The sequence below is a fragment of the Pomacea canaliculata genome, linkage group LG5, assembly GCF_003073045.1.
Source record: "Pomacea canaliculata isolate SZHN2017 linkage group LG5, ASM307304v1, whole genome shotgun sequence".
NCBI classification, from domain to species: Eukaryota; Metazoa; Mollusca; class Gastropoda; order Architaenioglossa; family Ampullariidae; genus Pomacea; species Pomacea canaliculata.
Window position 1 is genome coordinate 18,509,657 of NC_037594.1, and position 19,044 is coordinate 18,528,700.

Genomic DNA, 19,044 nt, shown 5'->3' on the forward strand with positions numbered 1-19,044 from the left:
AAGAATTACAAAGATTTTTTTAATAAAAATTTGAGATCATATGATTGCCTCGTGTATTATATTACTGCACAACTTATATTTTTACACCGGTTGCAGTTTCATTGCATTAGATATAATAATAATAAGCATATTTATACAGCACATTCCTCTACTACAGAATAGTCTCAATCTGCTGTACACAAATAAAAACAAATTACAATGTAATAAAGGGTCAAAGCATATATAGATCATATGTGCACCACCCGCAGGTGAGAGAAAGAATAATAAGAACACAGACAATAATAAGAACACATATATGGATGCACACAACACAACATGCAAATGTTAAGTTTAAAGACTGACAAATGGGATGATGAAACACATAAGTACGTAGTCACTCTCAGCTTTCTCAATCAAGTTGAAAAACTGCAAGCAAGGCCGTAAATGTCCACACCACAATTTCGGTCAGGATGAACCAAACAGACATGAGTTGTTATTGTTTTCCTGCTCGTAGAGTAGCTTGCAAAATGCTTCTTGGAGAACCATAATATCCAATAAGCTCACAAGCCAGGGAAGTGGTGCAAATCCACCAATATAATTTTTACAAAATACACAATTCTCATTACCAAGAATGAGACACAAATGTAGAGGTGATTCATATATTGTGCTTTTTGAATTGTTCAACACCACTAGAAACTTCCAGAAAAAAAAAATCACAGATCACTATAGTGTGTTTTTGCTTGCTTTGATTTTTCTAGAGCAACAAATCAACAATAGTCACAAATGGTAAATGAAGGGCTGTAGCACATGTTTACAGATTTTGTAGTGCAGATCTACATTCATTATGAATGTGATAAAAAAGATTAATTTAGACTTGGAAATAACCTTGTGTCTAGATGAAATCATCTGTCCATCACTAAGATCAATGACGGAGGCAGAGAAATAGACTACTCTGACTTACCTCATAGATATATATACATCTATGCACTTGCCAAACTCACTAAAATCTGGGTTATGGAAACTGAAGCAGTATACTTACATTCTCTCTCTTGCTTTCTCACCCCCTTTAACTTTTACTCTTTCTTATAGTTATGTTTTTACTTCTTTTCAAACTTAAATCTCAAAGTCAATTTTTAACACTCAATAACTAAAACTTGCAATAACTTGTATTAGGTTGTGGTGGATGCTGCCCACCCGGCCAATGGTCTGTTCTGTCTCATGCCCTTCGGGGTCAGGTATAGACTCGTCTGTAGCGCTCCACTGTAGCTCGTGCCCAGACCAGTACTAGATGAATATGTCCTTTTGCAGTCAGTGAGGCAGTGATAGAAAGAGTGTGGAAGAGAGAGCAAACATCTGGCCAAACAAATTCTTATTCTTAGTACTAAAAACAGTTAACAAACAGGTCAATTTATTTACAGAAATCTGCTTCAGTCAACAGTTTTGGAGTCACTTGCCCCAAACACTTTAATTGCACCATGGTTGACAGTGACAAAGGATGAAGGATTCATCTCACGCTTCTCTAGTTCCAGTTTTAGCAGCTCTCTGGGCTCAAGATAAGGCTGAAATAAAAAAGAGAGCAGAGCAATGTACTAATGGAGCATTGAACAGACATGCAAACAGCTTGTCCTTCAATCTAAAAAAAAAAAAAAAATTTAGACTATAAATTTTGTGCTATCTGGTCTTGTCATATATATCTAACAAAGGGAAATCCCCATCTCCCATGAGAAAGTGTGAAAACTATTTGGGTCCTATTAAAATGGGTTACTAAATTATAACAAAAACCTTCTAGCCATGGTGAAAAGAAGCAAATGATACTGTAACTTGCAATGACCATTCTGCAGGAATCAGTACAGGGGGGAGGTAAAAGAGAAAGCTGAGTAAACACACAATGTCCAAGAGTGGACTTGTCTGTCATCAAGCAGATCCAAGAAAATGGTGGAAAAGATATTCAGTGTGCTTTGATGGCTCATAAGGGCTCAGAAACACAATAACTGATGATGTAAGTGCTCTCTTTGGCCAAGAGACCATTTTAACTTAAGACTGCTCTGTAACAAAAAGGTAACATCTTCTAAATTTACCTCATATGTTAGCATAAAGGTACCCCAGTGGATTCCAAGGGAACTCTTGGACTGAATGTCTTGATGAATATCCACTGCTTGCTGGGGGTCTACATGCTGCGGACTCATAAACCACCTGTAACAGATTGCATGTGCATGCACACACACAGATGTTGCAAATGACTGGAAAGCTGTCAAAACTAGTTACCCATCATCACTTTCTATCATCCCCACATCACCTACACAGAAATCCTATAAAACATGACAAAAGTTTGTGAATGTTTCAAATGATGTCTTGAAGTATTCATTTATGAAACTGTCCAACTTTCCTTTTCATAACAGAGACAGAGATCATCTAAATTCAGATACAGTGTAATAAACTGTGGTATTCTCAAATCCTGAGAATGCCAGTTACTTATCTCTTTTTGAAACATCTAAAATTCCAAATTCAGCAACTTCTAAATATTTATCAACTCTCTTAAAAAGATATTCAATTTTTTTTTCTTTTTTAGGGGAAAGGGAGGAAGAAAAGTTGTAGAGTAATGATCTACAGCAGTGATTCTTAATCTAGTTGTGTACCTTCTGCTAGAAATGTATTTCTAAAATTCTTTCATCTTCTTATGGACAATCATTTTTTTTACACTTATGTTGAACCACCATTTCAATAGTAAACATAGGATGGTATTTCAACAAACCTAGAATGATATTTTATTAATAAGAGATTATTTTAATAACAAACCTAGGATGATATGCACCAATGGGAATGGCAGCTGCAGTAAAAGGACCATATTTGCGGCCAATTTGCTTAAAACCACAGCAGTAGCCTGTGTCGCCTGCAAAATGGAAAGAATTTTTGGGCCCTAGGATGCACCAGCTGCTCCAAAGAACCTGAGTGTATAGTCCAAAGGTGAGATTCATCAACAGTAGTTAATTTTAATACAATATTACTTCTGGTTCCAGATGAAACAATGTTATGCAAAAGACATGAGGTGCAATACACAGAACATAGACAACATCATAATATGAACATCCAATAACAGCAAAAGACAAATAGAAGAGGAAGCATAAGAGATGCGGGCAACACAATTTTTATCGCCTCCTTCACTCAAAACTTTGTACCGAACATATACTGTCAGCCCATCACATTAAAGAACACCAAGAGTCTAACGTTGTCACTATTTTACTAGCACTGCACATGAACACACTTGACTTAAATGAAGCAATAGATTGAAAGTTGAAAATAAAATCACATCTGGAAGAAAAAGGGATTCAAAACAATTGGGCAAGCCAAGTAATATAAAAAATATATCCCTGTCTTAGATAAAGATGTGTTTCTTAAGTCTGAAGATAAGACTGCAGGTTAGAAGCTGTCAAAACCATTTACAAAATAAAGGCACTGCATCTATATATTTTTAATAAATGTTTTACCAGGAATTAAAAAATGCAAAGAGATGTATAACATATATAAGATATGTATTGAAGAAAGAAGAAAATCAACATACCTCATTAGTGTCCGAAACATTTCGTTTACACCAATGCTGGCAAGGCGTACAAGCCACTTTCACACCTGGGTGACTCTGTACCTCATGTTCTTGCCACCAAGTCATCTCCACAACATTCTCACAGCCAGCATTGTTCATCCACCCCTTGAGTCCCATAGGCACAAACCACTGTAGATTCTCGCCAAACCTTTGGTTGAGAGCCACAACACTTGCATAATCCAAGTGATCATAATGGTTGTGGCTAATCACTACTGCATCAACTTTAGGAAGTTCCTCTATGGTACAAGGTGGCTTTCTGATACGTTTTGGACCAATTGCTTGGATTGGAGAGGACCTCATACTAAAAACAGGGTCAGTCATGACGGTGAAGCCATCAAGCTGAGCAACAACTGTTGCATGGCCAATCCACAACATACGAACTCCTGATATCAGTGATCTGTCAAATTCTCTGATGTCTGGTGTGAAAATGGGAAGAATTTCATCCAGGTCCTATTTAAATAATATAGGATAATTTTTAATTAGGAAAGGCAACACACACAAATAAGGCATGAATACAAGTATCATCACTTGTATATATATATAGTTATACAGTATGTGCCTATTTTCAAATCCCTTTAGATTCTGAGTAAATATTTAAAAAAATGAGAACTGCAAAACTTTTGTATTCAGTTTCCCATTTTACTGTCTTAACCATTGTGAGTGTGACTTTAATATATAGCATTCACATTTGACTGTTCCATAAAAAAAAAACTATAAAGTCATTGCTATTTGTTTCACAACCTGAGAGAATCATACCTCTAAGTCAAGAATTAATATACCAATGGCAGTGTTGGAAATGAAAGCAGAACCATTTTAAAGAAAAAGATTCAGTAAGAAAAAGAGAAGAAATAATAAGGTTTAAAAACTAATTGACTATATAATTTTTCTGTATTTTTTTTACACTCTCCTAAAATCATGTCTTCAAATGAAGGGTTAATCAATTCAGCAGAAGAGAACATGGTTGAAAACAATGCCCTCCCATAATACTTTCAATGTAACCTGATTAGCACCAACACAAACCCTACACAGAACATCTAATCTTTATTTTCCTACCTGTAATATTTGCTTACCTCTTCTGAGGGCAAATTAGTTTCATTCTTGGTGGTTATGAACAACTTCATAATACCAGAAAATGAAGGTTGTCTCCACGTATCCCATGGGTTGTGAAATTTACCATTTTTAATTACTGGCATAGAGTATTCCTCCTCTATGTTACCAAGAGATCGTGTTTGCTGCAAACATCCATCAGAGTCTTTTGAAGCCTCGTCAGATTCTGCCATTATTTCTTGATCACCATAGGTTTCTATCACCCCTTTGGAAAGATTTACAGTTGGCACCTTAAATAACTGGTTGTAGGCAATGACCCTAAGGAACCAAAAATAAATTCAAGCAAAGAAAAATGCATTATCATATTTTAAAAATTTCCGTACCAAATAAGCAAAACACACACACACACACACAAAAAAACCAACCAATAAACATAGCTGAAGGTAACAAGAGAAACCTCTTTTTTATACTCATTTGATGGCTGAATATGTGCCTTTAAAATGAATAGAAGCTGAAATCCTAATAGATTGTCTAACCTAGTGAAGTGTGATCTCTGATTCTAACAGCTGATTACTATATTCTGTAAGAAAGATCCAATTCTCACCTGCATTTAAGAAAGAGGTGAAGACCTCACTTGCTATAATGTTGCAAAAGTTAGATTTGCAGCTATGACTACACCACTTTAGCATGTGTCTTAAGACTCCTGAAGATCTTATACTGCTTGTGACTTTTAAGTATCAGATGTTAGAATTTAGGTCCATGGAGTGATATTCTCCTACCTTCTTCCGCCATAAAAATTACCGCAAGTCAAAAAGAAATAAAATGTTTAGACAAACTAATGACACCATCTGTATTTTATTAACATCCCAATGCCCTTCAGATTAATTTGTTTAAATCAAGGTACTCATTAATGCTGCTCAGAATCTCTGGATTTAAAAAGTGACACTTTTGATGCGAGTGTTGTTCGGTTTTGTTTTTACTCCCTTGTTCTTATCATGCGTAGACCCCACTTGGCAGTCCCACACCACCCTTTGTTTTCTTCAAAACCAGCTCATCCTGATTTCCCTAAGCTATATATATCTTATCAAAAAAAAATAGAAACTGAAATTTGACCTTGTTATTATTATTAAAAGAATTATTATTGAATTTGTAGAGTGCATTTCCCCATATGTGGAAGAGAACAGTGATTTATGATTTTATAATTTGTTGGATTCTTTACGCTGACATTTAAAGTCAATGGATCTAGCTTAACACACATACACAGTTTGAGTAATAATAAATAATACTGTAGTGAATTTATATAGCGACATATTCTGGTCCTGTGGACAAGCTCATGATGTTTGCCAAAAGTATTTATAAAAGTGAATAAGACAATAAGTAAAAAACAAAATTTCAGCCTAGAAATACACAACATAATCAAAATGCTGATGACTGAATGCTGAAAGTGAAACACTTACAATTTGTGACTATGCTGATGCATCCACTTTTACATAACAGATTCCCATCAAAACCAACATCTTTTGCAAATTTGTTAAAATCTTGATGATCAGGTAAAAAAAAATACCCAGTACAGTTTCTTTTAAAGTTTCTTACAATGTTGACACAATACCAGCAGATAGCACAGCCAGCTCCCTCATCTGTTCCACCATGCAGTTACTTATTTGGATGGTCAGACTGCAGATAAACATTAATATTTTGATAATATTTAAACAATTTATGAACAAATTCTATATCAAAATATCTCTCCACTCATATTATGTGTTTTAAAATGGACTGAGGCTACAAAAATGAATAGAAGGAACATAATACTGTAAGACGTACAAGACTTTTATACAAATGCAGATAAACTAACATTATCCCAATCTACGGTTTTGAATTTATTGATCTTCTCGCCACATTATCTGATCTATCTCATTTTTTTTTTAACTTATGAACCACAAAATATAGCGGAAAAAATAGTTTAATGAATTTTCAATAAAAGCTTTCATAATGCTTCAACCTTGAAGCTCAAGTGCTACGGATGTTACCTGTATGACTCCGCGCTGTGTTCCTTGAAATGGTTGAATAAATTGACGATTGCGCCTTCCTTAACCTATTAAATTTATAGTTATTCTGTAGCTGTCAAATGTCTAGACGTTTACGGACGAAATATTCTGGAGTAGCACAAAGCTTCGTTGAGCCGTACACCAAACGGCACCCGACATACACAGATCTCTTTTCGCTACTGACATGCAAGTCATGGATTACACAACGTCTATAAATATATCACCGCACATGAGCAGACATGGTATAAAGATATCACTATCAGAATATCATTTAAGCAAGAAATTACATCAGTCTTTAATGAAATGTAGCTGAAATTTCTCCCTTTACTAGTGTAACAACTATTGCCTCTCAAAGGGACAGCATCCAATGGCTTAATTGTTATGGTTGAGCACGGTGAGAGTTGTGACATATAAAATCTCGCACGTGTATTCCTGGACTGCTGGCAGACGATTTTTTTTTCCCAGTTGACTACTAAAACGAGGCAGGAGTGTACAAAGCTTCTGCTTGAGCCATATTTCAGATTAACTACTAGAACGAGACAGGTGTATACAAAGCTTTCGGTTTAGTCACATTCATTGTTAAGGCTCGCCGAGACTAACGAGGAGAACTTCGCAAGAGGCTAAGAGTTGGTCTCGGCAGACAGACAGCAATCCACCTTTAATAAACGTCCATCATCTGAGCTCCCAATAACGGTGGCCTATCAAATTTGGCTATATCTGGTGGTTTGATGGTGGGCAATACTTCATCAAGCTCCTGCTTGTCCAAAAGAAATATTATTAATATATTCAATTCAATTCAATTTAACTTTATTATCTCACTATAGGAGAAATTACAAGACGTGGTAAAACAACTGGCTTATAATAAAACTTATAATAAAAACTTAATTCCACTCAAACTATCATCTCACACAAACACCTACAGTTCATGTAAATACCCGACTAAATAAGAAACAACACTAAAACTATATTCCCAAAACCACACACCCACACCCTCACACTCACAAATCCTTCCAACACTTATTCAGTAAGACAACAGACTGCGGTGTATAAAACTATTCCTAGAACGGGCAGTGGAAGCTCTGGGAACAATAAAACGTCTCTTGGACGGAAGAAGGTTATAATACATAATGTACACAATAAATTTTATAAACATATATATCTGCATATGTGTGTGTGTGTGATAGAATTCGAAGGGGAATGACTGGTAATATCTCACTAAATAATAATCAATTATACAAGATTATGAGTGATAGCAATGCTTCCAAGTCAATACATGGGAAAGGAGAAAGATATACAATTCCGAATCTAGCTTATAGTCTGCTAATATGATCTTAAATATGATCTTAAAGACAAAGTTTCAGTTAAGGGACAGCCTATCGAGTCATTGACATAGTTGAGCTGCTCAAGTTTAATCTGGTCTACAAGTATAAAACATCGTGAAACAGTCACAAACACATGGTCAATCAACGAACCTGTACACGTACGTGATCCTTGTCCAGCACAAAGCTAAAAACAACTGCGACAGGACACCTTATACTCAGGCACGCGTACTCGCTCACTTGAACATTCCAGGCCAAATTCGGCCGCCACAAGCGCGCAGCAGTTGACGTGTAACTTGACAGGATGACGGCACTATTGATGTACATGCACGAAACAGCTAAAAAAGAATTGAGGGTGCTTCAGCGGGAAGTAAATTAATAAAATAATTTTTGCATGCAGCTACATGAGGAAGAAATATGTTTTTACATCGATTGATATGTATCAAATTTTTATAATGTTATATTATATTTTAATGCAGGATTAGAAAGTCATTATCAGCAGTCCGTTGTAACTCTAGAATAAAAATCCAAAATAAAAAAAATTACAGTTTATCTTAGACAAACGCACATTTGAAATGCGTTTGTATTTTATTAACAATACGAACACCTGAACAAATTAACTGAAATGCGCCCATCTATCGATCCTGACCACAATTGTTGCCCGTTAAATTTTGATCTGGAGAAGATTTTGCTTACCAGTCTGTGGAGTGAATTCGGTTTTGACCTTTTACATAATTTGGGTTTTTTTCTGACTTCAGTGGAAACTTTTAAATAAAGTTCAAATCTGTAGGGCTGTATTCTAAAATCAGCGTTTCATTTTCTGGGAAAAAAATCGCTTCTTGAACACGACAATCTGTGCGATGTTTCCTCTTGTGACTCGAAGACATACATATTACACTGAACCATACTGTTACAAATGCTACTTGCTCGCAACGGAGCTCTCCCATGTAGGAGAGTAGTCTTCTTCTGCTTTCCTTGTGGCGGGTGAATATGCCGACGTTTGAAGGTTTATCTTGAAAATCAAACATAATTATTCTCACATTTTGAGAATTATTATTTTAAAATAAACTGAACCTGATCTTTAAAATGTTGCACTCGTGTTTCCTTTAACAGTTGCGCTTGAGTTATATATCTGGATAACCAGACATGCACGGGCTCGATCACTGCCATGGCCCAGAAAGCATCACTTATACGTTATTGAAAATAAAGACTATAAACTTATCTGCTTTAAGACCATACACTCTGTATGCAGGACCCAGCCTGCAAGAACTCTTGGGTCCCTCATGGGACCTCTTCGGGAAGAAAGTTGGGTCCCTCTCGGGTTTTGGAAGCGGGACCCTAAGGGGACCTCGTAGGGAATTCCCACGGGTTGCCATGTTTTCCCACGAAAGACCCACCCACCTTCCCACCAAAAAACCATTGCATACCCACCGATCGCCCATGAGAAGTCGTGTTTTCCCATCAAACTCCCACTCCCCTCTTGCTGCATTCCTCACCCTTTCTCACTTTTACTTACACTGGTACACAGGCTTGCACACCATGAAGAAAACATTCAACAGCTTTTCAAAATCTCGTTTCCTCACAACGCATAAATAGTAGGCAAGAGATATCATTAAACAATTTTATTATTTACACCAAAAAAACTATTTTAGCAGTTTACATTATTTAAAGCATTAAAATTGTTTTTGAACATAAGCATTCATCCAATTATTTACATAAAAATTGCAGTCAATAATTTTTTACCCCATGAAAGTTATTTTTGAAATAATTATTTATAACATAAAGTCAAACAATTTACATAAAAGATAGAAAAATATGACACCAAAAATCGATCCATGAGTGGTGGAATCCCTGTAGAAGAAAAGAAAAAAGTTACAATGCATTTACATATTTTGATTTTTGCTATGTAAGTAGAACTAACCTCTCACATAGATGAAAGCTTAACTCTTCCTTTATGCACTCAACACGGGTGGCCGATTTTGCCCTGCTCACTTGTTACGCAGTATTTACATTGGGCTTATGCATTGTTGTAATTTTTTAGGCCTTTACAGCTCGTGGTTTAAAAGAAAAAATTAATAAATATGATAGTTTAGGCCTTTATGAACACAATTATCTCCCTTACATGACGAAGGACGTACGTTTGAACGAAAGTCTCGCCGATATTCTACACTACCTGTCCTTTTCGATGGTACACATTGCGAACATCATGCATCTGAAACGTCGAATAACAAAAGAAAGAACATCCCAGAGGATATTCCTGCTTCAGATGAAGGAGAATTTGACCACGAATGGTGTAAAAATGGTTTTCATCTGCTCCCGAATTTTTTGTTTGAAATGTGTAAAAAAAAAAAAAATTTTCCAAACTTCACATAATATACCTAATTTTGGTTGGATTATCATAAAAGTGAGTTCACGAGCAAGATTACGGTAAAATTGTTCCACTTCTACACATTTTGATCTGTCATAATCAATTTAAATTTCTGTTCTATCTTGTTTAGTTATTTTTAATAATTTTTTGAAAAAGGGTAAATTCATGCGTACAGGGGGGTTTGACCGCCTTTAGCCTTGTGTAAAGAAAGAGTTAAAGCTTTCATAAATCTACTAATTACTAGTGAGATTACAAGAACTTGAACAAGAGTGGAATAAAAAGATTTTTAAACGGTAATGTCTTGATGGCCATTTGTGTGTATAAGAAGTTTTGGATAATATCTGAAAGTAACCAATTAATCTTTACTACAAAAAGTAAAGTAAATAGGCCTACTGAATAAATCCACGAAGAATAAAACAATGCTCACATTAATAATTTTAACTTGACAAACTCATTTTGTAATTCCACTCACCATTAGATGGCATCACCCTTCGAATCATTCCTCAATCCATGTCTCTTGGACTGCAGCTGTGCACAAATAGAAATTGTAAGGTAGACTTAAATCAGGGGTGGGCAACTTCTCCGGTCGGCGGGCCGGATATGGGGAAATGAAGTCCTTGGCGGGCCAGATTACTGGATCAATACCTTAATCGCGTATTTATCTACCTATGCAAGGAATAAATCGTGTTTAATGTAAACTCGTGAACTTTAATTTTAAAGCATAGAGACTGGAAACAGTATTTAATGATGTTAAGGTAATGTACTTCAATAGCTGCTGAAGTCAATGAGACAGCTGCGGTCGATCACAGTTGTCAGCAAGTTGCTTGAACTCTGGCTGCATATCGGACATAGAAATCCTCAGTAACGACTGCACGTGAACATCAGTTACATCGGAACACAGATTTGTCTTGTTAATGTTCATGGTTGAAAATGTTTGCTCACAAATGTATGTAGAACAGAACAGAACAAGTAGTTTCATGGCCATTTTTCTCAGGTTGGCAAACTTGGACTCATTCAGTGTATCATAACATTTGTCAATGCTTTCAGGTTGGAATTTCTCTTTCAGGGTAGAGTCACACTGCAGGTCAATCAATTCCAGCTGTAGAACATCCGGCACCTTTTCAAAGTCAGTTGTAAACGGTGATGACAAGATATCAAATTCAGCAGCAAGTGTCTGGAAGTCACAACATGTTTCATGTCAAGCACCCTTTTACATAGCGCTTCCTGTTGTATTTTGCAATGTAGAAATAGCAGCTCCATGGTGCAAGCGACCTCTGCAACACGGTCACCCAATCTCTTCAGTAGACCAACTTTCTTTCCTGTCAAAGATGGACAACCATCCGTAGTAATACATGTGTACTGACCATTTTGTTCCATGGTAATTGCATTGTATACATGGCATTTTCCACACATTCAAAAATATCTTCCCCGGGAGTAGTGTCTTTCATTGATTCCATTGACAGCAATTCTTCTGTGATTTCAAAGTTTTCTGAAATGCCTCGTACAAAGATGAGCAACTGTGCAGCGTCATCGATGTTAGTGCTTTCATCCAATGCCAAGGAAAACAGTTGAAATGAAGGTACCCGCCTTTTCAGTTGTGATGTCAGGTCTTCACCAATTGCTTCAATGCGGCGAACCCCAGTTCTTCTCGACAAACTGACTTCTTCAAACTTCTTTCTTTGTTGTGGACAGACTTGATCAGCTACATGGAGCATGAACTTGTTGACAAATTCACCATCACTAAACGATTTGCTGTGCTTGGCAATGTTGTATGCGCCCACAAAGCTGGCATGAGTAGCAGCTTTCTGGGCTACTTTGGTTTTTACGAATACATTCTGTTGCTTTACAAGTTTTCTGTCCAGTTCTGTTGCTCTTGTTTGCCGTTCCGCTGCCTTAGCCTGCCATAGTACTGCCATAACCTGCATGTGTCGTCGCATCATGGCGGCTAACGTTCTACTCTCTCATCACGGCAACACTTTCACTGCACAACAAACATACTGCTTTCTTGCCGACTTCTAAATCTAATTTTAACTGAAAACAAAGAATCAAAAAACAAAGAAAACAAAGAACCAAAAAATAACTAACAGTCACTATTATTCGACGGAGTAATTAGTAATTAGTACATGTAGTGGGAGATTGCGGCAGAATGTGGCCGCGGGCCACATTATCATGTACGACCAGAAACAGTCTGCGGGCCAGTCAAAATCCCGTCGCGGGCCGGATCCGGCCCGCGGGCCGTATGTTGCCCACCCCTGACTTAAATGCTATTGTACACAATAATAAATTTGTAAATGTAGAGAAAATAATACTTAGATTCACTATTTTTTTTAAATTGTTCGGAAACTTGTCCTTTTAAGTTCATATTGACGTACACCTCAAAGAAATCAAAACCAAACAAAAACTACACACCAATTAATATACTTCTCAGCTGAAGTGACTGGAAACTTTTTCCCCTTTGGTTCCACTGAGCCAACTCTGAAGATAGCAGCCGTTTTAAAATTCTCCGTGCACGAGAGGTGCTGAACCTGTTAAAAAAAATCTTTAGTTGTTTCCACCATGTAAAATACTACAATACAAATGCGAAATAAATTAATTCACTGGATTGGATATGTTTAAGATATAATGCTGAACCCTACTCCACTGATGAGGGATCAATGGTTGCATGATGAATATAGCTACAAACCAGACCCAGTCTCTTAAATAAACCCTAGTGGGACTTCAGAGAAAATAATGGCATTAAGTGACTCAAATCACCAAGTTAATTAACAGTTTAATCAAAGCTGTTCTTTATGAAAGTAGAACAATTTTAGTGGTCATAGTTAATAGACACACAGACTGCTCATTTTGACACCATGAAAAGCAAGTGACAGAATTATTTTATAAATAAAATCTATGCATATAAAATACTACATTATTTTGTACTTCATAAAATGTGTATTATTTTTAATGCAAATATTACACTGACCACACATTCTTGTCAGGAGAGTTAACCTGTAAGCCGATGCTATGCCTGCCTGTTTTGTTAAATGGTTTATCAAGACTGTAAAGCATAACATACATATTAACTGATATATATTAGCTAAAGCTAAAGGTAACATTTAAAAAAGGGTGTCTAGTACTAACACATTATACTTAAATGACATACCACTTTTGTTCTAATTCCTTTCTTCATCAGCTCCTCTTTCCCCATATTTTGAAGAAGCAGGGTGACCTGATTCAGTTTGTGAACTACATTCTGTAGTGTTTTGCTCTGCTCATCAACTTTGCTGAGAACTCTGTTCAAAAATGTATTTGAAATCAAAATATTACTTTTAGTCTTAAAAGTAATGACAAAACAAAACTATGGATGCAAGTCTATTGACAATTTTTTTAATTAACAGAAAATGTTTAGATGGATATAATAAGGATGTGCATGTAGACCACTAAAAACACAAAACCTGTGCTTGTATAGTGATCCTGATGAAATCATAGAGGGAGACAAATAAACTTACTGGTAAAATTCACTGAGCCAGACCTAGTCAGTGTGATCTGCAATTAAAGATTGTTATAATTAGTTCTTTTTGTAAATCATGTAAAATAAACTGAAAAAATGGCATGCAGCATTTTAAAGACAAAGAAAATATATGTGATCAGATAAAGTGATTGTTAGAAAAATGACAGACTTTGACAAAGTTCATTGCATAGCATTGGATTTAATACATTTTGTTTTAATTTCAAAGTGTATAAGTACAAAAATAAAATTCTTTCTTTTGCTTTGCATTAATTTCCAAAAATTTAGTTGTTCAGAAAGCAATGTGATTGTCTTGTTGCTTTCCCCTAGAATGCACCAAGACGGACACAAACGTTTGGTAATCGCCGCACCGCTGTTATTGAGAAAGCAGACGACGAATTTCAAGCATGACTCAATGAGTTCATGTCATAGATTTCAACTTCGAAGTTAATCATCAATGATACGAGAGATTGTGTGTGTGTACTTTACCTCTTGACTAGTTAATTTGAACCCATCATGCACTGTCCTCTTGCTTCTGCCAATCGTATTCGCGCTCAACATTTCGTTTCTGTAATTAGTAAATACGTGCAATTAGTAGGCAAGAGATACGATTAAGCAATTTGATTATTTACAACAAGAAGGATATGGTTAAACCATTTAAATTATTTACAGCACATATAGAAGACAGCGTCATGTAAAAGCGAGTTGCCAGTGGATGTATGTGTGAGACCTGCCGGGTACAACACGTGAAACATTTCACAAAAAGCACTACAATACTTATATATGATCATAAATTATTCATGACTATCCACTGTTATAAAGTATAGTTGTTTTAATGGCATCTTTCACTTAACTTTATTAAGACTTACTTCAGAAATCGGCGGTGTTTCACTTGAAGATGGACGTACAGTTCAAAATGTCTGCGTGCCGGTCAAAGCTGAACCGGACGATGTGACCTCTGATTAACCCTACACGCGGCGATGGCGAAAGAGGGGGGAGGGTAACAGCGGGTGGAAGGATGCGACACGATCACGTGGCTACCAAATCGAGAGCGGCTGAAGAAAAAAAGCGCGATGGACGCGTCCGTTTAGGATCGAATTACACGCTTCCCATCCCAAAGTCTCACTTCCCTATAGGGGCCGTTCAAACACCCAAAGCCCATGCACGCTAGCCTTTGAGGGTTAAAATCTTTCTCTTGACGAAGTCAGTCTAACAGCAAGATTAAATACTCATCTCTGTTCTTCATTCTGATTATAATAACCATCGAAGACAATAATATCCAGTTTTTTGCATCTCTAACACTCAGTTACATGCGCGCACGCACACATAAATTATAGTTATTGGTGCAAACATTTCTGAAAAATTCATTTGACAGCAATTTCTTTAGTTTAAATTTTGTAAAAAAAAAAAATAATGATAAATAAAATGTAATCCTAAGGCAAAGCTAACGACACTGTAGTCTTCGCTTTTGGACACAACCCTGAAGAGCCCGCGAGTTGGAAGGGCGTCAACTCTAAATTTCCTTGCAATGGGAATTATACATTGTTACTTCCCTTGCATACGTTCCGACGAATGCAAAGAAAAGAATGTTATTAATTAGTACTGATTGTTATGATACTGTTAAAACATAACGCGAGTGACTAAAGTTACTGCCACACGGGGTTTGGCAAACATTTTTTTCTTGAAATAGCCTTGTTTTCTCCTTTTGCCGTGTGGCATACACCGCAAACCGTTTGGGAAACTGTTTTTCCTCGTGTTCGCTATATAAGAACTTCCTCTATTTTTGGAGAGCGGTTTTACAAAATGGCCACCAAAGCCACAGGCCCGCTAGGAAATTTAACTGAGGGAAGTACCTATTATTTAATTGAACTATTTGAAAGCCACAAGGAATTGTGGGATTTCAGGATACCACAATATCGCAACAAACAATTGAAAAATAGTCTTTGGCTTTCCATGCAGATTTCTTTCTCGTCAACGACAGGAATCGACTGCACAGGTATGCTCCAATTTTAAATGATGATCGCTTAATTTTCGTGGTCGTATTATTAAACTCCAAGTTGTTCTTTAGTGTGCTAGTTCTGTAACTAACTCCAAGTAGTTCTTTAGTGTGCTAGTTCTGTAACTGTTTTATTTTGAAATAAGCGTCAGCTCAAAGAATTATAATTAAGAATCAGCTGATACGACCCACGTGCGCACATTGTGACTGTTATTATTGTTTTTGGTTACTGTTTGTTGAAAGAATAAAAATTTGCCACTGAAATTACATTCTGCAGAACATGAACAGATTTTTACAGTACTGGAAAACTGTTAAATTTAACTATTTTCATAAAATATTAAAGGTACATCATAAAACTCAACATTCAGCACATCAAATTCAAAACCACATGTACAAAAGTCATCACAAATGAGAAACACATAACGTTAATTTAGAGAGCTGGTTATTTATTTAATAAGATTATATGCTACTATGTTGCAGTTGGCCATATCCAAGCAAAGATAGCTAGCCTCAGAAACACATTTTCAAGGGAAATACGTAAAATAAATAAAGCCAAAATGATTGGGGGTGGCGCACGTGATGTCTTCTCTTCATGGCCCTTTTTTCAGCATTTGAAATTCCTGTTGCCAGCATCTTCAAACTTGGTAAATAGACTGATTTTTACATATATATATATTTACAACGATACATTTATTACATCTTGTCACAAAGGTTGTTTAAGGTGGCTCAGTCTATCCTACTGTGAACAATTTGATACAAATTTTGTTGTCAGGTCTAACAATAGTGAGCATACTACCTGTCTATAGCCCCAGTACAATGTGCGAAATTCCATTTTTCTTCAAAAGCTCTTGCAATGGCTTCCCAGTCTTGTGTTGTATTGGAAAACTGCAAACAAAATATGAATGAAACATTTGCAATTATACTAATGCATGTAAGAACAAGAAAGTACCTTTTACACAACCATTATGATAAATTATTTGGCATTACATTTAGGAAACACATGTGATGAATCACCAACAGCAAAGCGAAGAAGATCATCTCTACCAGTGCCAGTCAGAAGAGGAATTCACCGAAATTTATCCGGAAGGGGCTAAAGAGGATGACCCAGTACTTTCACTCACTTCAAGCCCTTGCGAGTTAAGAAGTGACTACCCAGGTGCAGGCAAAAGGCCAGAAAAAAGACCACAAAAAGATCAGAAGGATGAGCTGGTTGAGTGTATCATAGATTATTGCAGAAATAAAAAGAGACCAAAAGAGGACCCTGAATTTATTTGGGCCAAAAATCTCATTCAAAGAATTTCAGAGTTACCAGATATTAAGCAAAGAAAGCTTATAAAACTAGATATTGATGACCTGGTGTCAAAGGCTTTAAGACAGAACCTAGTAAAGGACCACTAGGACCTCTATACTTGAAAGAATTAATTTCTGTTTTTTTATGTGCCTATGCGTCCATGACCTCGACTGAAATAAAGACATTTTATGCTGTTTGTAATCCGAGTCACAGTTTTCTCATTATGTCTGATTGAATGAATCACTGATGTGCTAGTATAGTATATTGAGAGTAGTTTGTTTAAAAAAAAACCTGACATCCTACAAACACATACCATAAGATAAAATAAATATTGTTGGCTTTATTAAGGATTGTGAAAAATGGTACTATGCTGGAAAGAAGATTACTAAAGAACCTAGCTATAATTATTTAGGGGTTACATTTACATCGATGCTAAAGTGGGTCAAATGTACTGATAATTTATCTGGAAAGGCATTGAAAGCCTTTGCAGGAGTCAAAAAATGTATTATAGACTAGAGAACCATCCAACAGACATAATCTTTAAAAATTTTACATAAAAATAAAACCTCTTTTGTATGGATCTGAAATTTGGGGATGGAAACAATACAATGATATAGACAAAGCTCAAATAAAACTCTGTAAATTAATTTTAAATGTTGGCAAGGATGTGAAAAATGATATAGCCTTGGGCAAATGGGGAAGGTTTCCTCTTGTATCTGATTTATTTATAAGAATTATCCATTACCGTTGCAGATTACTAACACTACCTGAACACAGGTACCCAAAACAATGTATTATGTTTACAAGATAATGCAGGCAGATCTTACTGGGCTCTCAAGTTAGAATTTTACTATACAGCGATGGTTTTAGGTATGCATGGGAATGGCAGACTGTTGGTAATTTTTCTTTATTCATTTCCATAGTCAAAGAAAGATTCAATGATTGTTTGGGTCAAATATGGCACAATTTAGTGTCTACCTCTGATTATTGTGACTACCATTCAGACCTAATTAGAGCAACTACATAAACAGAAGTGCCCTTTGCTTGTTAAGAAGCAACTTTTTATCGCTTAATGGAATCACTCGCCAACAAACCTCAGTGTGAACAGTGTGAAAGTCAAAGTGTAGAAGACCTGTACCATTTTTTTCTGACATGCCCTAAATATACAGCCCTATGTAATAGATATATTTCCCACTCTTTTATCTTAATTCTCCTTGATATGGGCCAGATGGCCTCCCAGAAACTGAATAATTATTATTATATAAAATGAATATGCGGGTGCACACAACCACACTTTTTTCAGTTTTTACTGATTGATCATGAAGTCATTCCTGTGTTTCTAGGATTAAAGACTTTATAGTTATATGGATGAAACTACAGGGATAACTAACTTTAAACTTAATAAGGAAGTTTAAACTTTTAAACAAAATGATCATCTTCCTTCAAATACTGGTCTTTCAGAGCAGCAGTCATTGCTATCTATGTGTCCCTACTGATTTTCACAAGGGTACTTCTCCCCAGACAATAGGGAAAACAAGGGGACTGGTAACGGGTTTTCTGCGGTTAGTTCGATTATCATCATTACCATTCCCTGCCTTAACCGAAATCATTTTCCTGCCAAACCAATCAACCAACTGCATGGCATGAACAAAAGTGTTTTCTTTTGGCTTTTTGTTCTCTCATGCAGACAATAAATAATTAAGACCTCTTGGTGACTCATCTGATAGAAGAAATGTGCATTCAAATCCTGAAAATTTCTTTAGACGAACTCTTACTTTTTCCATTCTGATTTTTGAAACGTCTTAGAAAACTAGGCATTGGCATGTAACCAAGATGTACTAGGCCTTCGCGGATCATTATATGTGATCAAGTGCATGGCAGTCCGCCATTTGCTTTCAAAAAGTCAGTATT

The 19,044-nt window shown here is 36.2% G+C and overlaps 2 protein-coding genes across 8 annotated transcripts; one reads left to right on the forward strand and one right to left on the reverse strand.

Moving 5' to 3' along the window:
- Positions 1 to 8,828, reverse strand: LOC112565234 (N-acyl-phosphatidylethanolamine-hydrolyzing phospholipase D-like). Of its 6 annotated transcripts, none has more exons than XM_025240588.1 (8): positions 8,685 to 8,828; positions 8,142 to 8,326; positions 6,218 to 6,298; positions 4,648 to 4,889; positions 3,539 to 4,027; positions 2,776 to 2,924; positions 2,058 to 2,172; positions 1 to 1,538 (listed from the first exon to the last, which is right to left on the reverse strand). In XM_025240588.1, exons 4-8 carry the CDS (start codon positions 4,855 to 4,857, stop codon positions 1,407 to 1,409), a joined length of 1,095 nt encoding a protein of 364 aa, XP_025096373.1. In that variant the 5' UTR covers positions 4,858 to 4,889; positions 6,218 to 6,298; positions 8,142 to 8,326; positions 8,685 to 8,828; the 3' UTR covers positions 1 to 1,406. The 6 variants fall into 6 exon arrangements, with proteins under 6 accessions (XP_025096373.1, XP_025096370.1, XP_025096369.1 ...); XM_025240585.1 differs by having other exon boundaries at positions 4,648 to 4,942; XM_025240584.1 differs by lacking the exons at positions 8,142 to 8,326; positions 8,685 to 8,828 and adding an exon at positions 6,652 to 7,212 and having other exon boundaries at positions 4,648 to 4,942.
- A 118-nt stretch (positions 8,829 to 8,946) lies between these two features.
- Positions 8,947 to 17,334, forward strand: LOC112565236. 2 transcript variants are annotated; one of them, XM_025240592.1, is made up of 3 exons: positions 8,947 to 8,994; positions 16,323 to 16,486; positions 16,836 to 17,334. In XM_025240592.1, exons 1-3 carry the CDS (start codon positions 8,979 to 8,981, stop codon positions 17,238 to 17,240), a joined length of 585 nt encoding a protein of 194 aa, XP_025096377.1. In that variant the 5' UTR covers positions 8,947 to 8,978; the 3' UTR covers positions 17,241 to 17,334. The 2 variants fall into 2 exon arrangements, with proteins under 2 accessions (XP_025096377.1, XP_025096376.1); XM_025240591.1 differs by lacking the exon at positions 8,947 to 8,994 and adding an exon at positions 15,412 to 15,842.
- Positions 17,335 to 19,044: the final 1,710 nt, after the last annotated feature.